This window comes from Trachypithecus francoisi, unplaced genomic scaffold, assembly GCF_009764315.1.
Source record: "Trachypithecus francoisi isolate TF-2019V2 unplaced genomic scaffold, Tfra_2.0 Contig01579, whole genome shotgun sequence".
NCBI classification, from domain to species: Eukaryota; Metazoa; Chordata; class Mammalia; order Primates; family Cercopithecidae; genus Trachypithecus; species Trachypithecus francoisi.
In genome coordinates this window covers 26,665,306-26,691,359 of record NW_022681442.1, presented here as the reverse complement: position 1 = coordinate 26,691,359, position 26,054 = coordinate 26,665,306, and the positions used below count along the sequence as shown (strand labels likewise).

Sequence of the window (26,054 nt, the reverse complement as noted above, 5' to 3'; positions counted from 1 at the left end):
AAAGCAAGTCACACAAGTTTTTTTGTTGCCCAGTGCATATAAATGTTATGATTACACTATACTGTCATCTATTAAGTGTTAAGTAGCATCATGTCTAAAAAAATACATACTTCAAGTAAAAATATTTTATTGCTAAAAAATGCTAATGATTACCTGAACCTTTAGTGAGAAATCATCTTTTTAGCTGGTAGAGGGCCTTGCCTCAATGTCAATGACTGCTGACTGATCAGGATTGTGGTTGGTGAAGATTGGGATGGCTGTGGCAATTTCAGAAAATGAGACAACAATGGAGTTTGCTGCATTGATCGACTCTTCTTTCTTTCATGAAGGATTTCTCAGTAGCGTGTGATGCTTTCTGATAGCATTTTGCCCACAGTAAACTTCTTTCAGAATTGGAGTCAATCTTCTCAAGCCCTGCCACTGCTTTATTCACTAAGTTTATGGAATAGTCTAAATCTTCGGTTGTCATTTCAATAATATTTGCAGCATTTTCACCAGGAATAGATTCCATCTCAAGAAACTACTTTCTTTTCTCATCCATTTAAGTTTTATCATGAGATTGCAGCAATTCAGACACATCTTCAGGATCCACTTGTAATTCTAGTTCTCTTGCTGTTTCGACCATATCTGCAGTTACTTTGTCCACTGAAGTCTTAAACCCCTCACACTTACCTATGGGAGTTGGAATCAATCTATTCCAGACTCCTCCTATTCATGTTGATATTTTGATCTCCTCCCATGAATCATAAATGTTCTTCCTGGCATCTAGAATGGTGAATCCTTTCTAGGCGGTTTTCAATTAACTTTGCTGAGATCCATCAGAGGAATCACTGTTTATGGCAACACAGTTTTTTGAAATATATTTCTTAAAAAGATAAGTATTGGAAGTGAAATTACTCCTTGACTCATGGGTACATGATGGATGTTGTGATGGCAGGCATAAAAACAATATTCATATCTTTGTACATCTCCATCATAGATCTTGGGTGACCAGGTACATTGTCAGTAAGCAGTAATATTTTGAAAGAAATGTGTTTATTGGAGCAGTAGGTCTCAACAGTGGGGTTAAAATTTTCAGTAAACTGTGCTGTAAAAAGATGTGCTGTCATCCAAGCTTTGTTATTCCATTTATAGAACACAAGCAGAGGAGACTGAGCATAATTCTTAAGGGCCCTAGGATTTTTGGAATGGTAAGTGAGCACGGGCTTTAGCCTAGATGAGTTATCCTGTCTTTTAAAGCTTTGAAGCCAGGCATTGACTTCTCCTCTCTAACTGTGAAAGTCCTAGACAGCATCTTCTTCCAATAAAAAGCTGTTGGTTTACGTTGAAAATTTATTATATAGTGTAGCCACCTTCATTAATGATACAAGGTAGATCTTCTGATAACTTGCTGCAACTTCTCCATCAGAACTTGCTGCTTCACTTTGCACTTGTATATTATGGACATCCCTTCTTTTCTTAAACCTCATGAACCAACCTCTGCTAGCTTCAGATTTTCTTCTGAAGCTTACCTCTCTTACCCTTCATGGAACTGAAGAACGTTAGGGCCTTGCTCTGGATTAGGCGTTGGCTTAAATGAATGTTGTGGCTGGTTTGATCTTCTGTTACTAAAACTTTTTCCCTATCAGCAATAAGGCTGTTTTTCTTTTCACATGTATGTTCCCTGGAATAGCATTTTAAATTTCCTTCAAGGACTTTTCCTTTACTTTCAGAGCTTGCCAAACTCTGGCACAAGAGGCCTAGCTTTCAGTCTATTTGGGCTTTTAATGGGCCTTCTTTGCTAAGCTTGATCATTTTTAGTTTTGATTTAAAGTGTGAGATGTGTGGCTCTTCCTTTTACCCACACACTTAGAGGCCATTGTAGGGTTGATACTTGGCCTAAATTCAATATTATTGTGTCTCAGAGAATGGGGGTGTGTGTGCTGAGGAGAAGGAGAGAGATGGGGAACAACTGGTCAGTGGAGCAGTCAAAACTTGCACATTTGTCAGTTAAGTTCACTGTTTTATATGGCACGGTTCATGGTGCCCAAAAAACAATTACAAAGTAACATCAAAGATCACTCATCACAGGTCATCATAACAGACATAATTATAACAAAAAAGCTTGAAATGTTGTGAGAATTTCCAAAACGTGATGCAGAGACACAAGGTGGGCACACACTGTTGGAAACATGGCGCCAACAGGCTTGCTCGACATGGGCTTGCCATAAGCCTTCCATTTGGAAAAATTAAAAAGAAAACCACAGTATCTGTGAAGTGCAATCAAGTGAAGCACAGGAAAACGAGGTACCTTTGTCTTCTCCAGTGGCCCTTAGAGAATGATAACTCTTTAAAACTTAATACAGTCTGATTTCGGGAGATTGCTTTCATTATCTTCCCACCCTGCTCCTGTGTCCCTTTCTCCTTACCCTCTTGTGGATATTCTCAAAGTTATTTCAAAGCCTCCTTGAACTCTCCCTTCTAGAGAGGCTTGGCAGACTAGCTTATCTAAGGAAAAGAAATCCTGGAAAAACATTGCTCCCAGAAAGGAGAGGGCCGAGAGTTTAAACTTTTTCCATCTCTTATGATCTCATCAAAGCCTCTCATCCACTGTGAGGATGTCTTGACCACCTCAGCTCAGATTCATCTTCTCCTCCTTTGAACACCTCTGGTAATACTTTGAACTCAAGAAGTGTGTTATATCTCTGTTGATTAACAGATGCCATATCAAAGACACATTTAATAATACTTTCATAGTACAATGATGAGAAAATCAGGGTTCTTGTCCTGAGGGAGCCTATAACCTAGTGTCAGAGATGCCTGTGCAGATAGAAAATTATAGTCTGGTGAGTAGCAAAACTGGAGGTATGTACAACAAGTTCGGGGAACACAGATTAAGGGAAAATCAGTTCTGTCTTTGAGAACAGCTGAGACATCAGAGTGTTGATATTTGAGCTGAATACGGAAGCATAAGAAGGAAGGACAGCATCAGGTAGAGAACAGGAGAAGGGCTTTCAGAGGAGGGAGAAGAGCATATGGAAAGGTATGGAAAAATAGAATGGGAGATAGGGTATTCTAGTGTGGCTAAATTCAGCGGTCATTTGGGAAAGTGGCTCTAGAAGAAGTTTAAACTGCCATTTGGGGCCAGGTTGAGAAAGACCTTTTATACCATGAGGAATTTGGATTGATCCTAAAGGCAGCGAGAAGCCACTAGAGAATTTTTATAAGAAATTAAATAAATGAGCTAGTTTGAAGGCCTTTGAGGTCATCTAGTAGCCAGATCCAATGATTGATTTTTGATCTTTCTTGTACATAAACTGTCAGTAGTATTTCAGTTTACAGGGAGCTGGTCACCCTCTTCCTTGAAATGCTTTCCTCACTCAGTTTCCAGAACTCATGCTCTCCTTCATATCCTTGTATCTCCCAGCCTGTTCTGTGCCAGCCAGGGCCTCTAACTCTAGATATTTTTTAATTTTAATTTTAATTTTATTTTAAGTTCTGGGTTACATGTGCAGAACATGAAGACTTGTTACATAGGCATACATGTGCCTTGGTGGACCTGTCAACCCATCATCTAGGTTTTAAGCCCCATATGTATTAGGTATTTGTCCTAATGTTCTCCTTCCCCTAGCTCCCCGACCCCTGAAAGGCCCTGGTGTGTGTTGTTCCTCTACTTGTGTCTGTGTGTTCTTATTGTTCAACTCCCACTTTTGAGTGAGAACATGCAGTGTTTGGTTTTCTCTTCCTGTGCTATTTTGCTGAGGATAATGGCTTCCAGCTTTGTCCATGTCCCTGCAAAGGACATGATCTCATTCTCTTTTATGGCTGCATAGTATTTGTAAAAGAAGAGATTGAATGCAGGAATTGATTACAAGAGTGCTGGAAAGGCTGGAAGAGCAAGAACAAGGAAAGGCAAGGCTGCTCAAAGATCGGCCACTGCAGGAACCATCACATGACTGCCCAGGAGGAGAGGAAGCAGTGCTAGAGGACAACGGTCTATCCCACCTAGATTCCTGCTGTATGTGCTGAGGTACATCAGAAGAACCCAGGAGCCTGTGCTTCTGGTCACTGAGACCTGTCCCCATTGCTTCCACCACCTCTGTTGCTGCTGATGTGTTGTCACATCAGAAGCCAGATGCGTGGAGAGGGCTGCTTCTCCCTCCTCCGCCGGTCGCCACTCATGCCTTCCATTGGCTGAACTAATCTTGAAGACAGCTCACAGGAGAGTTTTAGAAATGTAATTTGCAGGGCCCTTGTTACCTGCCATACCTAGGCAGGATTGTGGGGTGAGAGTAAACAGCACAGCCTACCCCTTTGGCTACTGTGAGTGTTCTTTTCCACCCTCCTGTTCATATTTAACCTTGTGATTCTGCCTAATATAATGCAATGAGTTCTTTTTTTTTTTTTTTTTTTTTGAGGCAAGGTCTTTCTCTGTCACCCAGGCTAGAGTGCAGTGGTGCAAATGCAGCTCACTACAGCCTTGACCTCTTGGGCTCAAGTGTTCCTCCTGCCTCAGCCTCCTGAGTAGCTGGGACCACAGGTGTGTGCTACCATGCCCAGCTAATTTTTAAAAATTATTATTATTATTTTATTTTGGTAGAGGCAAAGTCTTTCCATGTTGCCCAGGCTGGTCTTGAACTCCTAGGCTCAAATGATACTCTCACCTTGGCCTCCTAAAGTGTTGAGATTATAGATTATGGGCATGAGCCACCGCACCAAGCCACAACAACTTATACTGTGAGGATACTGTCACCCTCTATCAAGAAAGATTCATCAAGTTCCATTAGTTGCTATCCCTTCTCTGGGTGATGTTGATTGCTTTGTAGACCTATTACAATCCTGTGTGGATATTCTATAACCAAAAGTAGTTGTGAAGCTAACCAACACTAACATTCTTTGTATAAAAGAAAAGAAACAGAGAGAGTAAGAGAAGAGAGTAACTTATGGGCACCATCTATTTATCTGTTTTGCCCTGCTGAACCTGTGGCTGGAATTATCCCAAAAGTGGTAGAAGGGTAGTTCCCACAAGGGAGTGCCCCAAACGGTACCAGGGTAGGGCCAGTTGGGATTCCAAAGAAAGAAGCACTAAACCCCAGGGTGATCAGTGCAAAGCATTCATTAGGGGAACTTAGTGTAGTGCTGCAGCAATCCTCATGACAGATGGCAAGAGAAAAGGGGTGATCTACCTAGGTCTGTCCAAGCAACGTGGTCAGGGAAAGGAGTTTATGAGATGGTTTAAGGCATTTGGCTCAGGGCCAAGACCCCTTTCTTTTAGTGTTTTGGGCAACAACCTAGATACCTTTGTCAGTTCATGTTCAAGAGACCAGTGTGGGTTCAAGCTTGCTGGGGAAAACCTGCAGCTGGCTGGGTCACAGAACAGTCAAGCACTCTGATTTTTCACTCAGAACACAGAAAGCAGCAGGTGATGGGGGGTGGAATGGGGGATCCTGCATTCGCACTCATCTCCGTGCACACACATTCTGAGCTTTCTCTCATCTCTGTGCATGCGCACATAAAGCGCGCAAGGAGAAATATGCATAATTGCTGTTATATTCATTTCTGTTACTAGTCCTGAGGCATAATTGATAGGCCATGTCTTTTTTAGCTACCCATTTTGTATTTCCTTTGCCCTTAGCAAATACCTCAGAGTGTTAAGGATTTCCACCTCATAGTGTGATAGAATAATTCAAACCGTCATGTCTGAAGAATCTTAATCCTTAATAGTTCTGCCTTTACCACTGTAGCCTTCTGTTAACTTGTACTTCAGGACTTGAAAACAATAGGAGCACTTGAAATTAATAAGAGGCATAATAATAATAATAGGTTTCCGACATCATTCTCTTTGTCCTTATTATAAAACATCATCTCTGTTTCTCCTTGACAATAGGGACAAGTCATCCCAGCTGGTAAGTAACCCCTTCATTACCTGTTTGTCCAGTGGTAGCATGAGAAGCTCAAAACAGGTGGATATTCCTTTCAGCTTCCAGTTCAATAGAACAGGTGTGGCTGGGCATGGTGACTCACGCCTGTGATCCCAGCACTTTGGGAGGCCAAGGTGGGCAGACCACCTGTGGTTAGCAGTTAGAGACCAGCCTGGCCAACATGGTGAAACCCTGTCTCTACTAAAAATACAAAAATTAGCCAAGCATGGTGACACTTGCCTGTAATTCCAGCTACCCAGTAGGCTAAGGCAGGAGAATAGCTTGAACCCAGGAGGCAGAGGTTGCAGTGAGCCAAGATTGCACCATTGCACTCCAGCCTGGGCAACAAGAATGAAACTCCATCTCAAATAAATAAATAAATAAATGAACAGGTGTTTTGCCTCTTGGTGACAATTCCCTCCTTGGGAAGCAATACTTCTAACACAGCCCCAAGTTGTGGGGACATGAAATAAATATTCTGTGGTGTCTTCCTGGATGTGATAAGGAGAGACATCTCTCCCACTTTTCGTTGTTGATGTTCAGACCTTGGTATTTGAACCATATTTTGTTGGAACCCACATCCTGGAGGATAAGCACCACAGCCTCACATAGGTGTCAGTTCCCAGATGGTGCAGTCATTGAGTTTTCACAAGTCCACTCAACCATTGTATCACTCCAGGTGCTCTGGGTGATCACGTTTGTGGTAAGACCAGTGAATTCCATGGACAGGTCCATGACTGTATTTCATTTGCTATGAAATGAGTTCCTTTGTTAGAAGTAATGTATGGGACACCATGACAGTGAATAATGCAATCTGAAATTGAAATATTTGATTCTAGCATAATCACTACAGGCAGGGAAAGCAATTCCAGTTAGAAGAAATTGCCCTCTCTGAGATGAGAGGGATGCTGTGCAATCAACCTGCCACCATGCACAATGTTGAGACTCAGCATTGGTTTCTTATGTTGGTAGATTGGGAACTCAGCAGTGATTATTTCCACATCAGCCTTGGTGGGGGAGATTCCATGGTGAGCCTAGGGAAAGCCTCTATGTCTGCCACAATGGCCACTCCATACAGAGCAAACACAGGGGTAATTGGGGGAAGAGATTCAGTGATCTCAACAGAAGACACCATCCTGTCCATCTGATGCTTGAAAGTCTCTGTAGTAATCACCATGTGGTGAGCATTCACACAGGACACAAATATCCCCTGTGCCAATTTTGAGAGGTCCAAACAGACTGGTTTTTCTGCCTCATTTCACTGATCTCTAAATGCTGACATGCCCCAGCTGTCAATCCTCATAGCTTTAGTCGATTCACACTTGGTCTCTTAGTGACTGAACCTAGACTCATGTCTTACAAGCCCATCCAATCACTGACAACTCCCAAATTGATATTTCTAGCCCAAACTCTCTTCTCTGAACTCCAGACTCATTTATCCAGCTCACTGTTTGACTTCTCCATTTGAATATCTCTTAGGCATTTCAAAATTAATGTCTGAACCTCAACTTTTAATCTTTCCTCCAAACCTTCTTCTCTCACGGTCCTCATCTCATGAGACAGCAATTCCATGCTTCTAGTCACTTAGGTTCAAATGTTGAGGGTCGTCCTTGACTATTCTCTTTTGTTCACACCTTGTATCTAATTTGTCAGCAAATCTCCTTGGCTCTATCTTTCAAATATATTTAGATCCTGCCCCTCTTCACCTGGCTCCCCAGTCCACTGCTGTTACTCTGATCCAGTCCATACCGCATTTCCCCTGGATGATTACATCACAGTAGGCACTTCATCCACTCTCATCCCCTAACTGCCTTTCTAAACACAGTAACCAGAGTGATCCTGTTGAAAGCTAAGTCCTCCATGTAAATCCTCTCCTGATTTCCCATCTCACTCGGAGTAAGAACCAAGGTTCTTACAGTGCTTCTCAAGGCCCAGTGAGGTCTCAGCGTCCCAATATCTCCCTCCCCTCCCCTCCAACTTCATTAACTTCCTGTTGTTCCTTGGATACGACGGGCACACTCCTGCCTTTGGATCTTTGCATCTGCTGCTGCTTCTGCCTCTCATGTTTATTACCAAGAGAACCATGCGACTTCACCCTTCACTTCATTCAGGATTTTAAGTGTCAGTTTCTCATAGTGGCCTTTTCTGAGCTCCTTATTTACTTCTGCAACCTTCATTCCCCACCTGCCACCCCCTAGCCCATGCTGGAACACCCCTGCGTGTTTGCACTTTTTAATGTATTTCTCTTATTTCTTATTTCCTGCTTATTTTTTCCCCATAGCACTCACTGCCATTTGACTATTGCATTGGTTACCTATTTATTTGTTTGTTTTTTTTCCCTCTGCTAGGATATAAACTTAGTGAGGGCGAAGAAGCTGATTTGTTTTCTTTACTGCTGATTCAGCACTTGGCAAAAAGGAAGCATGCTATACATATTAGTTTGGTGAATGAATGGAAAAATTGTGATGACTGAAATTGGTCAATGCAGTACACCCCAACACATTTCAGGAGACTCAGTGTTTGCTTGCTATGGGCAAGATGAGAAAGGAATCATACTGAGCTACAGAGTTGGCAATACTCCCTTAAATAAAACAGAGAAAGGGGTTAACAGTTTTGTAAAATTTCTTGCATCAGACACTGACGAAGTTGGTATCTCTTGTACTATTAATAATTCCTTGTCTTCCCAACTAGATTGTAAACTCATGGTGTGCAGTGGTCACTGTTTATCTTATTCTGGACACCCAGTTGGTGCCCAGACATTCTCATACTGTGGGTCAGTTGAGTTTTGGATTATAGATGTTTAATTTCTACTCCCTGTGGGGGAGGCTCCTCTAGGTGGGAGGAAGATGCCAAGACTCACAAGACCATGCTGAGACTTAAAACACACTCCTGCAGGCTGTCCCCGAAGTGTATGTTTTAGCAGCTTTCTTATGTTACCATTGTCTACCACTCCTGGTAAAGAAAGTCAGTGAGTCCTATTCCACTTGACTGAAAGCAAAGAATTATCAGGTCCAGGCAGGAGTGAGGTCATAAGAGTGAGAGGACCTAGAGGTGGATGTGCAGAGAGCCCCATGGATTTAAAGGCACCAAGATTTTAGGAAGGTTTAATGAACTAAAGTAATTTTCCTTCAGAGTAAAATTTTGCAGGCATTAAAGGTCCTCACTTCACTGAATGTGCTCACGAGCCAGAGCGTCCTAGTGATTTATGAATTTGCAGATTACGCATTATCCTTTCAGAGGACAGGAATCCCCTGGGGCTTTCTGCCTGCCTTCCAAAGCTGAGTGGAGGTGCCAGGTGAGGACACTGGCTCTGATTTACATCTTCCTGTATTGCAGTTAGGGTCTAGAATGGATGGACATTTTTTAGAAGGAGCTCAGCAACTCTAGAATCTGAAACTCTTCCACCAAATATGAGTAACTAGAAGCCCTTGTCTCCTGAAGAATAATTGTCACACTTATAACTCATGTTTGCACAGTAAAGCTTATAAAGCAAGCTGGCATCCCTTATTTGATTTGAATCAGTAACCCTGTGAGTGTGGCAGGGAAAGTGTACCGTTACCCCATTTTAGTAAAACACAGCCAATTCCGAAAACATACATGAATTGTTTGGGCACATACAGGAGTGTATGTCAAGGCTGGGTCTTGAGTTCAACCCTCTGGTTTCAGGTGCTGCATTTTCTCCATGTGGCCTTGCAAGCTCCATCGAGGAGGCAGAGGGCTGGATCCAATGAGGTGAATGAATTTAGACCTGGAGATGTTTAGGATTCTTGGGTGGAATAGGGACTGAAACTTCAGAGTGTGGGCACTTCCTCTCACACAGAAAATGGGATGTGTAGAGTCGCACCAAATATCACTCTCCCCAACCCTGTCAGGGACTTGGACTTGTTAGTTCAAATACAGATAATCTTGGAAGGCAGCAGGTTAAGGAGGGCTACACATTTCAAGACTACAGCAACCATTAAAAAAATCACTTTACTACCAAGATTCTTATACTGTGCTTGGCATTGGGCAGGAATAGATGAATGGAGAAGTGAGGAATAAAGGCATTCGTTGCAGTGTTGTGTGTGTTTGAAGCTGGCTTGAGCATTTGAGGACAGCAGAAGATACGAGGTGCTTGGGGACAAGAAAATTGAAAGTAGACACTCAACAAAGACAACACCAACTGATTTTGTAAGAGGTCAGCTATGTCCCTTATTGTCACCTTATTTATGGTGGTCCCTTATGATAATATAGTCTCCTATTGTCACCACCCTCTTCACTCTTGTAGAGCTTTTAATCAAATCATTCCTGGCTGCACCAAGTGCAATTCCACTCTCCTTCTTGCACCCTTCCCTTGTCCTTTGTGCCTTGTTTTCCACCTTGGCAAAGCCTTGCCATGTCTCTGAGTGAATCCTGTGTATATCATGGTGCACTCAACACAGCCTATACCGCTCCATCTCTAAACTGCTTTTCTCATAACTAGAATGTTTCCTCTACCCCCTGCTCTTTTCTATTTACCCCTGTCCAATTTATAAAGAAAGAAAAATAAAGAAAGCAGAGAAGCTCCATTTCAGTATATAGAAATTCTTACCACGCTTTAAGACCCAGCTCATATAACCCCTCCTTCATGAAGACTTTGTTAATCACATTTTCTGGACTGAATTGCTTCCCCTTCTCAAATCTTATAGAGCATTATCCATACCTCTCTCCTACATTTATCATCTCATCCCTTCTTTTACTGCCACATATTTATAATTCATCCAAAGGACCTTGTATAGTGCCTTCCATGTGTCAGCCGTTGTGCTTGGTGGAGGGAATGCAGAGCTAAATGAGACCTGATTTCTGACCTCAAGGAGGTCACAGTCTAACAGGGAAGACAGACATACAGAGAAATCATATTATCCCAGTATGACAGAAGTTATAAGAAATGTATGAACAGTGTTATTTCAAATAAGATGTCAGATGCCAATTTAAAATAGTTATATGTACTTCCATAAATGTAATTTTCCAGTTACACACACACACACACACACACACACACACACATAGAGACAGACTTCTCTTCTATTCTCTCTGTGTGTATGTGTGTATATAGCTTGTAAGAAGAGAGAAGTGCTATTACTCATGAATTATTCCAATTTATTTTCATTTCTCCTGCTGTCTAAAATCCCCCCAGGATTATAGCCAGTTAGGTCAAAAAGGTACTTATTTGACAAAGCTTATTTGGTAAACCTGGGTCTCCCAACAATTTGCCTAGTTCTTTTCTCATTACACATCTCTGCTTCCTATTTCTCTCTCCAAGAACAAAGAAAACAAAAGTTATCTTTACCCCTGGGCCTTGAGCTCTAGATCTCTCTCCCTGATTTGCAGAGTTTAGCAGTTGTCTTTCTAGTTCAATAAATATTTGTGGAATTCATGAATGAATGATAAACTCCTTGAGGGCAAGGGTGCATTTTTCTCTTGTCTGCATTCCTGTTCATTGCTTTGCACAGAAGCCCACATAAACACTTACTGAGTGGAGGAGCATCATGTGAGAGCAGAACAAGCATGATTGAGTAAGACAGGCATGGGCAGAAATGCTGGCTCTATCTCTTGTTGATTGTTTGCTATGGGGGCAATTTGCTTAACCCTTGGGCCTCTGTTTCTTTATCCATAAAATGGGAGATATTGTATAATACCTGCTCTGTTTCAAAGGTTTTTTGTGAGGATTGAGAATTGCCCAGTGTAGTACTTAGCACATAGTAGGAGTGCAATTAATGTTAGCTCCTGCTTTTTCTTCCTTGAGTTTGAGTCCCATTCTCATTCTGGGACCATCAGCTGGAGGAGATTCAAGTCAGGTTTTGCTGTAGATCTGGAACTACCCCCTACACCATCCTGCCTGCCATATCCACCCACTTTGTTTCCAGAGCCACACACTCATCTCTTTCTGGTCTGAGTACTTGCCCAACAGCCCCAGGCTTGTTAGGTGGGTTTATTGCCTCTATTTTCCATGTTCTTCCATGGAAATTCACTCCTCCCCAGTGGCCTTTGGAAGGCTGTGAGCAATGGGAGAGGTCAGGCTTTCTCTTGCTCTTGGTTTTGTTTGCTTGGCATAGAATGTCTTAAGCCTGAAGGTTACATTATCATCTCTTCATGGCTCTATTAATGTCCTTCTGTGCTGGACTCCAGGGGAAAAGGAGTTTTCATCCTATAATTCTCAGTGTTTTGACTTTTCCTCTGGGGAATGCTGGTGTGACCTCGCTGAGGTATCCTCCTCATATGTGTCCTGCTTTATTTGTAAGGTTGAATTCAATGTAAACGAAGTGGTGTTTTGCTAGATTAGGATTTCACCATGGTGGAGTGGGTAGCATCACTGTAGCAGAGAGGTGGGAAAGGAACCATGATGTGATGGAGCCTTTCTGGAAATGTGGTCCTCTGGCTGCCACAGAAGAGTTTTGAATCCTACTCAGGTTCCGTCGAGTCAGACTTGCTGGGGGTGGGCCATGGAATCAGCATTTAACAGGCTCCCCAGTGGCTCTCAGGCTCCGGCTTATTCATGGAATGGGAAGAGCACTACCTTGGGGGCACTTGGTCAAGGTCAGACATTGCTGAGACTTGACCTTGAGTCGTGTTCCCCTTTCTGGGGCTCCATTTTTTCATCTATAAAATGAGAGCAGTAGACTGGCTTAATAGCATCTCCTGCTGAAGTCTGTGATTTACCAACACAATATCAATATCTTTCATTTACTCAAAAGCGATTATTTTATAAGAACCATCAATATGCTGAGCCTGTGAAGGAGACAGAAGTACCAAACACAATCCCTACCTTAAGTTGTGTAGGCTTTAGTTGAGAAGGCCACTCACGTAACATTCAGAAGCTATCAAGATAGTGTTTGCGATAAATTGCATGACTCCATTTTAAGCAAAATAGGACTTCACAGGAGAGAACATTTTTGATGTCTGGGATAATCCTGGGAGGCCACCTGAAAGGGGTGGGCTTTGGACTGTTTCTCCAACATCAGGCAGGCAAGTACAGGGGATAATGAAAGGATGGGGCACAGGCAGCGATATAACAATAGAGCATGAAAGAAAGCAGAGATGTGAGGATGTGTTTGTCTTACCTGAGGTACCTTGAAAAACTTAGATTGTTTAAAACAGAGGACAGGTTTTTGCAAACTGGAAAAAATGATTGGAAGAGTATGCATGGGCCAGACTGTGGAGTCTAAGTGTGCCAGTCTAAGGAGTGTGGATTTTACCCATTGGCAGAGCAAGCCCGTAAAGTTTTCTGATCAAGAAAGTGCACGAATTAAGAGGTAAAATTGAAACCATCTACTATGGAGACAGAAGTAATATTCATAGAAGTGTGGAAGGATATGTTAGTCTGGATTCTCCAAGAAGCAGACATGAAGATGAAATGAGATGTCTGAGAAACCTATTAGGAAAAATGCCCATGAGAGAAAATGGGAAAAGAGCGAGAGCAGATTGGGACAACTGCTGGGCTGAGATGGAGATCTGACCCCGCAGTGAAGGAGATGGGTAAGGAAGGCAGGCAGGCAGGTAGGCTGGCTGGGAGAATCTCAGACTGTAGTGAGGTTCTGTGGAAAGTTTAGCAAGGCTGTTAGGGGATCTTAGCATCAATGTCACCCATCAGAGGAGTCCTGTCACCCGGGAATGTGTCTGCCTAATATTTCTGTTGCTTGTAATCATTGGCCAGGAGCAGCTTTTGTGGGGTGTGGGCTTGGCAAGAGGTAGCAATGGATTTCAGAGCACAACAGCTGGAGTGCTTAGTCAATTATGCTTCCTGCAGGTGGAGATCTGAGAGGCACGTTCTCATGGCAGCTACTGAGGAGAAGGAGAAACTAAGGAGAGTCTGGTAATATTCTCTTGGGTGGTTTATCTACAGAACGCCTGCGTCTTTGCTCATGATGCTTCCTCTGTATAGAAACACTTCAGCACTCCCTTTAGCTAGTTAGTTTCTACTCTTTCTAGGTATTAGTTTGGGTTTCACCCTTAGGAATCCTTCCCTAACTTCTTTATCTAGTTTCTGTATTTGGTGCCTCAACATTCCCTGGTTTTCTCTGCATTCACCACCATAACACCTATCACTCTGTATAGGAGTTGCCTGCTCATTTTTTAGGTTTCTCCCCTACTAGATTGGACTATGAACTTCTAGAGGGAAGAATCTGGATCTTTTATTTCTGTATCCCCCATATATAGCCCAGTGGCCAGAATATCATAGCCATTCAATAGAGGAAGAAAGGAAATGATGGAAGGAGGGAGGGAAAAACAGGGTGGTCCAAGCTTTGAGTAAGGAGAAGGGTTTTCCAGATCTAGTGGTTAGAAGCTCTGCTAATTAAGTGAAACTCTTACCCTTAGCATCTCTTTCTTCATTCTACATGGATTTTGCACTTTTTAGAGCCATGTCCCCTGAAGGCTTGATGTTGGGGAAAAAATGAAATGGTCTGACTTGCTCCTGCAGAGCCTGAGTCAGGTGGTCATTCTGACTCATTCCTAGTAGATCGGTTTTGAGCTTTTTTACTTTTTCCAGAATTTGGCATGGCCTGCACATAGCCTTCCATGCTTTTACACAGTGACTTTAAGAAAGACTTGGTATATAGAATAAGGTCAAATCAAGAGCAGAAGAACTTTGGGGTGTGTGTGTGTGTGTGTGTGTGTGTGTGTGTTTGTGTGTGTGTATGTGTGTACCCTATACACTGATTCAGCAAACAGAAATTATCTGGCAACTTGCTAGATATTTGGCGAAGCTATGGATAAGTATATTTCTTTGTTAGTCTCTGGCTTTAATAAACAAGAAAACTGGTTATAAATGGGAGGGACAAAGATCTCTAAGTGACTGTAGAGAACAATTCTTTGCATGGGTTCCTCATTCCTTGCTGTTGTGCTGTGGTAATAAGACAGGTAGCCTGGTAGAGTCTACTGTTCTACAAATTGCCATGCCACTGGTGTGTGCTATTAATACATACTCTTTGATTTGTGCTGTGGTAATAGGACAGGTAGCTTGGTAAATTCCACTATTCTACAAATAGCCATGCCATTGATGATGTTTCTTGCCAACCTTCCATTCCTCACCGCAGAGAAATTGAATGTCCCAGTCACCTTTGGCACATAATGGATCATATCCCTTGCCTTTAATTTTTTTTGTTTAGTTTATTTATTTATTTATTTATTTATTTTTTTGAGATGGAGTCTCGCTCTGTCACCCAGGCTGGAGTGCAGTGGCCAGATCTCAGCTCACTGCAAGCTCCGCCTCCCGGGTTCACGCCATTCTCCTGCCTCAGCCTCCCGAGTAGCTGGGACTACAGGCGCCGCCACCTCGCCCGGCTAGTTTTTTGTATTTTTAGTAGAGGCGGAGTTTCACCGTGTTAGCCAGGATGGTCTCGATCTCCTGACCTCGTGATCCGCCCGTCTCGGCCTCCCAAAGTGCTGGGATTATAGGCTTGAGCCACCGTGCCCGGCCCTTTTTTTTTAGTTTATATAGAAGAAATGGAAATGGGGCTTATTGACCCCATGGAGTGCTGGATGAGAATAAATCTCGAAGTGAGCATTTTATTGTTAGTTAAGTGCCATAAAAATGTTCAATATAATGGCTGATTATTTGTCTTTAATCTTAAATGGATACCTAGAATGGGAAAGTCCCATCTCAATAGCAGAAATTCATTATCTTGGAAAGAATTTAATGGTTGCTGTGAAAATGAACTGGAGGAAGTTAAATTGTGGAATGGGAAGGAGCTGAAAAAAGTGAAATGAGTTGTGCATTAAATTTAGATAAACACAATTATGTGTAACTGGATTATCACGCGTGCAGGCAGGCAATGTGTATTATGCACCTGCGTTTTGATTAAAATCGATTCAGGTGCACGCGCTTGGCATCCTTTTAGATGTGGAGCTGTGCCTAAGCCACTGCCTAGATGCATGAGAGGCAGGTAGGGCAACATCTGATGGCCAAGTCCTCAGCTGGAGAAAGGGTATGGGAACAGACTGGTCAGCCCAAGATTGGGTAAGAAAACCACCAACTGGATTACAGGCAGCCTCAGTTGTCTGATATGTCCAGCTTCCTTTTGGGTTACTTAACATCAACTGATGTCAAGAAGGTGGTCATGGAGTCCAGTGGGGTTCAATGATCTGCTTACTCCACAGTAGTGGGGGCAGGTGATACATGGTCGATGGCAGATGGTATCAGGGGATGTTGGGGAAGTAGGCCTGCCTGCATTCACGTATTTGTGCCTGCCAAGGCCCTATTGATGGAAACACAAAATATCTTTGAACCCCTTTTATAGACAGAATCAGGCCCACTTCCCTTTTACCCTTTTAGGTCCAGTTCTGTGAATCAGAGTCATCTGTGGATCAAAAGCAAGCCTATCATCTGATCTCTGGGTGGCCTTGGTGGTGAACAAAGCCAGCTGGCCTGTGTCTGACCTTGAAGGAGGACAGATGTGGAGAAACAACTGTCAATAGCCAATTAATTCCTGTTGGCATGTTTTATTTCAAATGCAAAGCACTGTCAGGATTAAAATAAATGCTACCAGTTATAGGGATGCATTAAATTAATAACTTTTTTCCCCCTTGCTTGATCCTATAATACCCCACAACTCAGTGGATAAATACTAAGCCCTCCTCTGGGTGATAGAAGATGCAATGTATATTGTTACACAAACTAAACTAAGCTTCCTTTTCTTCCTCCCTTTGTTCCTCTCCTCTGCCCTTATCCCCAACCCCTTGCAGGTCATACTTATCCTGACGAAGCTATATGACTTCAACCTGGGCAGCGTGACTGAGAGTTCACTTTGGAGGTAAGTGGATTAGAGATTCGTAAGGAGCCACCCTGGCTTGGCTCACGTAAGAAACGCAAGCGAAGCAGTTGGGAAGTGTGGACTGGAAGGAGCAGAAGATAGTCCTCTTCCTGGAAGCTCATGCTAATGCTCCAGGTGGAACCAACGGCCCCCACCTGTGAATTCCTTTCCTCCTCTGCTTATCTCTTTTGGAACCTGTTGCATGTATATCCTGGCCCTCTCACTGCTTCTGTGTTTTTGGAGTATCTCATTCTACTTGAAGAAGGTGGGGCCTGGCTAGAGAGATCAGATAAACATGCACGAGTAGAGCTTCTTGATTAGGAAGCCTGCTGTAGGAGGGATTCTTGTCCTGGATGTGAGTCTTGGCCAGAGGACTGTCTCCAGCCCTTTGCATCTGTAAGATGCTGTGGTTCTTGAGAAGGCAGTACCATGGGCACAGATACACATGGGAAGAGGTACAGATACAAGTTCGTCTGATGATGTTCTGATCCCCAGGCATTTTTGTCTTCAGGGGTCCCTTGCCCCATAAAATAGTATTAAAAGGTCTGTTTTACCCCTGCATTGGTATGAAGACAGCTACATTAATATCATGTATTAAAACACTTGTTTCAGCCCAGTTTATTCTTTTGATTTTAAAATAAAACACTTTTAGGGCCTCTAAAACTGCTATACCTCTTGTGCCTAGTGGATAAGCTAGCCCTATTAGCAATGCTTGTGCACACAGGACAAGGGAGAAGAGGGATATGGGTGAGTGAAGTCAGAGAGAACCTTAATAAAGCCATGAAACTGGGAGTTTCTCAGGACAGGGAATGCTCATGTGTTATACACACTTACGTGTATACCTCATCACGTACATACGCACACCCATACGACCACACTGACACGCAGTCACACGAGTCGACAGTGGGTCTCATCAGCCACTGGGACTTGGTGCCTCACCCTCTCTGCTAGGTCCATGAGACTTGAGGTGTTGTTTGTTTTCTCCCATTTACCTTGTGATGTGTCAATACTGGGCAGGAAGCTGTCACAAAAAGCCATGCATCTGGCTGCATCATGATCCCTAAGTCCTGCCCTGAGGGTTTCCTGGGGTTTTGGAGCAGAGGGGACTGGGGTGTGAAATGCTTCTTCATCTGACCTGTTTGTTTGCAGAGAAGTAGGCAGCTTCTCTCCAGGGAAGAGGGAGTAGTCACAGCATCTATTAAATATTTAGGGGTTAATTGCTCATATCAACTGAGGCCTGCCTCCATTTTCACAGGACGTCTAAAACCTAATTTTGCTGCTCAATGAAAATTGGCGGAGGTATACGTAACCAGCGTGCCTCTAACAAATGAAAGCATGACTATTTCCACTCACACGGCACTTTCCAGGGAATTAGAGCCTCAGAAACCTCCCTTCAAGCCCAAGCACAGTGATGCTGTGTGATACTTTAAGCCTCATTCCTGTGGTGTCTGCTTGGTCAAATCATGAAACATGCCAGAAAATTTTATCTTTACATTGAAAAACAGCTATTCCTGCTACCCTATGTTGCAGAAAAGGTTTGGCTATTTCTAGGAGCAGGCCAGGCAAGTATAGGAACCTAGGCCAGTTGCTTAATGCTAGAGGCCTTCAAGTTATGAAGGGTGTTTCTCACAATTGCAAGAGCCAGTATATTCATCAGCATGTACCAAGAGACAGTGTATAGCTTGGTGTCTGTACGGGTTACCCTGGTGTTCCATTGCCAGGATTGAAGTCCCAGTTTGTCCACCACCAAGCTGTGTAATTTTGGGCATTTTACTTAATCTCTCTCTATTAGTTCCCCAGGGCTGCCATAATAATTACTACAAACTGAGTGGCTTAAAGCAACAGAAATGTCTTCTCTCACAGTTCTGGAGTCCAGAAGTCTGAAATCAAGGTGTCATCGGGGCCATGTTCCTTCTGGAGGATCTAGGGTCCTCCTGGATAAACCAGGATGACCTCATCTTGAAATCCTTAATGACATCTGCAAAGACTTTTTTTTCAAATAAGGTTCATTATAGATTCTGGGAGTTAGGATGGGGACCTATCTTTTAAGGGAGTTTATCATTCAATCGACTTCACTAAGTCTGTTTCCCTGCATATAAATTGGCATAGAGCATGTCTTTGCTCTAGCCTCATTTTTCTTGCTATTCCTCCAACATACCACCATGCTTTTCCCGAGAGCTTTTACACTGAGATTTTTCCTCTGCTTAGTGCTCCCAGGCGACAGAGCAGACACCTCACTTCCTTCCCCTCTCGGGTCACAGGTCACCTAATCATGAAGTCCTTCCCTAGGATTCCACATTCCATCACTTGGCTACATGTTTTTCTTGGTCCTTATCACCAGCTGGCATGCTAAATGTTGACTTGTTGCTTTGTTATTGTCTTCCCACACCCACTCACATCTAAGCTTGTGGAGAGAGGGAATTTTTTTCACTTTAATTCAGTGCTGTATTCTCAGTGTCTAGAAGATTATTTGGCACACAAGAAGTGCTTAATAAATGCTTACTTAGTGAGTAAATTAATGAATGGGTTGTTTTAAGGATTAAGTGAAACAAATGTAAAAACATTTAGTCCAGTAACTCACACACAGGAAGTGCTTACTTAATTGTAATTATTAATGATTGTCATAGCCCTGTGTTTGGATAGAGTTTTCATTCCGTTGTTGATTTTGTTTTTAAGGATCCCTCGCTGCAGAGGTGCATGTGAGGGAAATTATAAGACACCAAGGGAGTGTAGTCTGTGTTATCTAGGAATTAGCAGAGATCTTTGAGGTTGAAGGTTGGGGGTTAGGGAGGGGAGAAGAGTGATTTAGAATGTTGTCCTTTGTGCTAGTTGGGAGGAATTGAAATACCAATTTCTATCTAGTCAAAGATATTCTTTTATAGAAAAGATTCTTCAAGCTGGGTGTCAGCACAAAGGGAGGGATGCAGTTTGGCAAGTGGAGAAATGTCCCTACCACAGGGCAAAGTCCAGGTGAGGCTGGTCTGTGGGAGAGAATGTGCTGGGCCAGGTCCGGAGGGTGTGGGGATTGGCCAGGTTCACAGAAGAGGCCCAAGCAAAGCGAGTTACTCAGAGCGAGTTTACAGATCACAGATTCCATATGGTGTGCCCTTATGGGGATTTGGAAAGCTGGTGGATATTATGGGCTTTCCCTGTTGATCAATATCATGTATGAGTATATTTTTGTGTTAGGTTTCAGAAGGTTCACGGACCTGATAAAGCCCAGCTTAGGAACCCCTGGATAGAGTGTGACTGAGGAAAGGGACTGCTCCTAAACTTTCTGGGGGTTTCCTGGTTTGCTGGGACCTCATTGGGAGTCTTCTAACTTTTTACTGTCTTTCTCACGCATCTTCTAAAGATCTGTATCTCCCATTCTCTTTTCCTGTACTGATAATGATGTATTTTATAGAGCCTAGAGCAGTATGATTTCCCTTCCTAATACAGCGTGCAGAGGAAAGAAACTAAATTAAACATGCACCCTTTCAGCTTCGTGATTCGGCTTAACATGCTTAACCAAGTTGCAATTGAATTCAGTGATTCTTCTTCGGTGTTCTGTACAATCAAGAAGCCTGGAACAGCAGCTGTCATGACAAGATGACACCCCCTGTCAGGTGGCAATGTGATATAATTATTTGCCTCACTGGATTAATAATTCAGAGGCCATCTACTTCTAAATAGATGAAAGGCTGTTTAAAACCATTAATTTGTGTAGCAGTATTTTGTGCCCTTGTGACATTCTTTCCGGAATACCTTGGTGCTCTTCCACTGCTGGTGGCCAAGGTTCTTTCTTCACCACCACCAGGGTGGTTATGTAAATTTGTCATTTAAGCACAACAGCACAACCATCTGTTGGTATCCCTTAGTCAAAAAACACTTCACCTATAAGATATCATGTTTAGAGAATTAATGAGGTTGGGGACTGACTTGTTTAAAGGATGCAGGGCTTTCCCTGAGTTACGTGGGTCATAAGGCTGAGGTTAGGAGCACTCCCTGGCTCTTGATCTGAGCCTCATTCCACAGTGTCATATAGCCATTCTCAAAAATGGAAACTTTGCAGCTATACAGACATAACCCTCCTATTTATGTCTCTTCCATTCCTAATAAATTTAGGCCATTGTCGTGTGGTAGGGTGGTGCTATGGACTCAAAGGGAGGACCACATTGTTCTCATTTCCGTGACAACTGCATATGGTGCATGCCTTGGTGCCCTATTTATGCCCTCTGCACTCGTGGATGCACGTGCATCTCTGCCTCACTTGGGCATTCATGATCCTCAGGGAGGAAGGACGTTACTTTTCTCTGGAAGTGGAAACTCTGATAGTGCTAATCAATCCACTGCTTGAGGTTGTTGAATCTTTTCTTTTGAACATATGTACTGGTGAGGATTTATGTTTCTGATTGGCAGATCGCTTCTTGGACTCATTTCTGTATGTCTTGGACATGAGCCCTTGGACTAATAAACAAAAACTTTAAAGAAGTTTAAGTTACCCACTTCTGGAGGGAAATGGGTTAGCAAGCAATTCTCCAGCTTCTGCCTGTCCATCCTAAGCATGACTGTTCATCAAGGGTCCCTGACTGATCAGCTTCAGAACAAAATATACATGGTAAAGGAACTTCAGGTATGAAGTTGCCACAGGTAGGCGGTCCCCACAGGTGCAAGGTGTCCACAGGTGTGAATCTGCGCAGGAGCTCTCCTCTGGCTGCTGGACTAGGGTCTTCACAGAGCTAAATGAATTTGCAGTTGTCTAGGGACGAGAGGAAACAGGAATCATTTGCAAAGAATGATCCCCTTCAATTGGTAGACCTTGGTTCTTCACCTCTCTCCTCGCTTGCTTTATTGCACCCACTCTTAGCCTTGCTTTACTGCACCCACCCTAGTAGTATGGGAGCCATTCTACTATTAGAAAAGAAACCAGACTGAACAGCCATTCTTCCTGTATGCCTGGCTTCAGGACGCACCATAATTGATTATGATGTATATGGAGAGTATGGATTCCCAGGCACTTCCTGCCGGAGACCTTCCATGACCCACCTCTCTGGGTGGGAGGCTCCTTCTTTGCTTATCGGTAGCTTTATATCCTTACACCATATTGGTGATTTGTTCCTAGCCTGTGAACTTCTCAAGGGCAGGGAATGCATGCCTTAGTTGTTTCTGGATCATTGGCAATGCTTAGCATTTTAACTATACTGAATAAGGATTTGGAAACCTCATGAAAGTTTTCAATAGCCCCAAACCAATCCCAGCACCAGCCCCGCCTTGCCGTGTCCCTTTCCATGTATTGAGCTGTCTCATACTCCTGCCACTTGGGAATTCTATGACTTTTCATCTGGTTCACAAGCTGTTGTCTGGACCACTTATTTCCTCCTTAATTGTTCTGTCAGTGACCTTTCTCGAGGATGCTGCTTTTTTAAAAAATAGAAAATGGAGACCTTTTGAATTTATTAATTTTTTGTTTGCCAAGAAAACCTTGATAATAATTGCTAAGACTTCCCAGAAGTTATTAGTTTACAAATTTTAATGACACCCATGATTTATTTATGCGCTTCTGTCCCTCTACAGCTGCTCACCCCAATTCCTTGGTGGAATTCCTGCTGAATCTGAGTGAATTAGCGGAAACAAAACTGCAGATTGGGATGACATTTTTTGCTAGACTGTTAATTAAAAGCCTTCCACCCCATTCGCTAGGCTCTTTATATGTGAGGTCCCGAAGGCTGGGCTGATATAAGCTGTGAAATCCTCTGTCTAAAACTGGGATGGTCTCCTATTTGCTTGCTGTAGTAATCAATCTGGTGGAAACTCCTGAATGGGTCACAGAACTTTCAATTGAACCGATATTAATTGAGCATCCGTTATGTAAACAGCCCTGTGTTCATTGCTGGGAGATGCAAAGTAAGTATGTCATGATTGCTATCCTCAAGGAATGTTTCATTTGGTTGGAAGATAAGATGAATGCACATGGGAAACAACAGCAGGCATATGTAAGAATATATACATATCCACAAAATACAGTGCATTCTGCAATGACTGGCTGTGCTCTAGAAATGCTCATATTTTTATTATTACCACTCCACATCATTCCATAAAGAATTCAAAACAATTCTAGGAATGAATCGGAGAAGAGAGCAATATGGCAAATATATTTTGTTTTGCTATTTAATATAATATATCCTGTTTTTCTATTGGGATGTGTAAGCTTCTTAAAAAGAAAGACGGCTGGGCCTGGTGGCTCATGCCTGTAATCCCAGCACTTTGGGAGGCCGAGGCGGGTGGATTACCTGAGGTCAGGGGTTCACAACCAGCCTGGCCAACATGGTGAAACCCTGTCTCTACTAAAAAATACAAAAATTAGCTGGGAGTGATAGTGGGTGCCTGTAATCCCAGCTACTCAAGAGGCTGAGACAGGAGAATCACTTGAACCTGGGAGGCCGAGGTTGTAGTGAGCTGAGATGATGCCACTGCACTCCAGCCTGGGCAAGAGAGTGAGACTCCATCTCAAAAACAATAAATAAATAAAAAGGAAAGATATTGGTAGTTCCCATGGTTCCTAGAAACACCTGGTGACAGTGGGATGGCATATATAGTGTTTAAAGGGGGTGGGTCTTGGATTCAAACAGCCTGGATGTGAACCCAGCTCTATTGCTTACTAGCTATACCATCTTGAGCAATGTTTTAGTCTCTTTGAGCCTCAGTTTACTTCTCCATAAAAATAGAAAGATAATAAAGTCTATCTCATATAGGTTTTGTGGGAATTCAGTGAAATAATGCATGGAATGCAGATGTTGTCAGTGTAGTCAGTATTTAATATAATAATTATGATTTGTTCATATACTCCTACTCTATTAGCCCAGCAGCCTCAGCCACGCTCCAGATGACAAATGTGCTAATATCTTTAGGAGGATGGGGTACAGAACAAATCTAGACTCCTAGGCATATCATACCTGGAAATTATGCATTTCTGCTTAAGAGAGAATATTCCTGTCTTCCCCTTTATGTCCTCATTTGTGTTTGGCAAAAGGTGAAAGTTAATGTATTTCTTGGGTTTCATACACCAGATGCTGCTGCTGCTGCTGGTGATTTGGGGTACAGGATGCAAAGTACAATCTGATTTTCAATTTCTTCACCATAGTGTTAACTTGGTCTTTATTGGTTTCCTTTTCATATAACTTTTGGAGAATCTAAGCCCATTGAAGAGCTTTGCTGTCTCTCAAGTAATTAACATGGAAGGCAGGGTGGGGCCATGCATGTTTCTCAAACTTGTTGCACTCAGCTCACTGCAGCCTCGACCTCCTCAGGTTCAAGAGATCCTCCTGCCTCAGTCCCCCAGTAGCTGGGACTACAGGCACGTGCCACCACGCCTGGCTAATTTTTTAACATTTTTTGTAGAAATGGGGTTTCACCATGTTTCCCAGGCTCGTCTCGAACTCATGAGCTCAAGCCATCTGCCTGCCTCAGCCTCCCAAAATGCTAGGATTGTAAGTGTGAGTCACCACACCTAGCTGAAGCTTTTGAAAAAATAAATTCCTGAGTAACGACCAACCTTACTAAATTGAAATCTCTTGGGAACCACTGAACTCACCCAAGGAAGCTTGGGTTCTAGGCCCACCTCTGTTACTAATTAATCAGATTACTCATGCCATCCTTCTGTTTCTTCACAAATAAAGGTCTTAGATGAAATGATCTCTCGAAACCCTTTCAACTCTTAGTCCACAGTCTCTGTCATACTGGGAAGTCAAACAGGAAGCCCACACAGGATTTATGATATCCAAAAGATACCTTTCTTGAGCTAACAGCACTGCTTCTGAGCACAGCCACCTTCCTTTGTAAAATCTGCTGGTGAAGTTGCAATCCAAGTGTCAATAAAATAACATACTCTGCTAACTTGCTGTTCACTGATGGATATTATCCAGTTGGCAGACATTAGCCAGAACACCTGTCCAAACTACTTAGTTTAAATTCATTAAACACAGGGAGCATCATACAATCTATGAAAGTCTTTGTTCTGAAAAAAAAAAAAATAGAATGAGAAATGAGTTTGCTCTAAATATTGGGGCCTCAGACATCTTACTTTGCTAGAGAATTGAGAAATGAGAACACTGGAGAAGCAGATCTGGATTACAGATTTAATGTTTTCCTATTTATTATGGGAAAGAGGACTTCTTTTTATGGCTCCGTCTTTTTTCTTCCACTAGGCAGGACCACAGCATGCATAAATCTTGATTTTTGTCCAGTGGCTGAGAGAATGTAACACTTTTGTATGGATTGTGTCTGTGGATGGTTATTTTATGTTGTTTTCCCTTTCCTCCAAATGCAGTACCATTTTATCACAATCACAAATAACTCTGCCATTTGGATAAAGGGTGTGAAATTCTGCCCATCCCTGTCCACAGCCTGGGCTCCCTCTCATTTTCTCAGCAGTCAATTCATTAGCCTTCTAATGAAGTTAATAAGTGAACAGGATCAGACAGTCCCTTCTAAAATAACATTTTTAAGTGGATGCATTTCCTTGCTCTCTAAGGTAGGCCTTAATTTATTTCCCTGCCAGATGGCCATCTGTGTAAAACTATGATAGGTGGTCCCTTGGAATGTGGTTTGAAGCCAAAAAAAGAAAAAATTTCAACTCACACAGAGCCTATGTATTTTCAAGTTTATAGGAGAGTGATTTGACATACCCCATTCCTGCTTATGTATATAACGACTATAAACATTAGGTAGTCAAACTTTCATAGTTACTTTCTCATCATTTAGTGGCCAATTACTTTATTGGACATAGTCTATAACTATAACTATGACATTAGAAGGCTAATGTCATTAGGAGGTTTCTGGCAAATTCCCTTCAAAGACCACTACCCTAGACATTATTTGGCGGAAAATACGTAAACTGGTAAAAGACCTTTCCTGTTACACGTCTGTGAGATTTCTTTATAAGAATCACTGAACTTAGGAAGTTTTTTTATATGTTATTGTTGCTTCCAAATGTTTTGTGCCCAACTTAAAGCTAAAGCTGCGCTGTCTTCCAATACATAAGGTTTATCTTGTAAAAGATCCCCCCCTTCACTGCTATTATTCTCTTAAACTTGCATACCATTTTTAGTCATTGTCCACATAAATACGGGACAGTTCTCATATTTCCAGGAGAAATGGAAGGCCTCTGTAATTGAACATTCCATTTTGCAGACGGATTGTCTGGCGTCCCTAGTGGGTTGGTGGTCAGTGATTTCAGATCTGGGACCCCAGTCTGGATCTTCCAGTTCTCAGCAGCCCCTTGTTCTTGCTGTCATGTTGGTAAGCATGCTTTCCTGGCCTTACAAATTTGGCAGCCATTCATGTTTCATGTGAAATCTATGGCTGAGGGACTGCTTTTGGGACTAGTAGTTTCCTTGGATATTTG

At 42.6% G+C, this 26,054-nt stretch overlaps 1 protein-coding gene across 1 annotated transcript in view; it reads left to right on the top strand.

Annotated features, from left to right (window-relative positions):
* The window catches only part of SORCS3 (sortilin related VPS10 domain containing receptor 3), a 616,841-nt gene that overhangs the window by 181,005 nt on the left and 409,782 nt on the right, over positions 1 to 26,054 (top strand). The window contains exon 2 of the mRNA XM_033183483.1: positions 16,602 to 16,669. Within this exon, the coding sequence (XP_033039374.1) occupies positions 16,602 to 16,669 (68 nt within the window). The remainder of the gene's footprint in view (positions 1 to 16,601; positions 16,670 to 26,054) is intronic.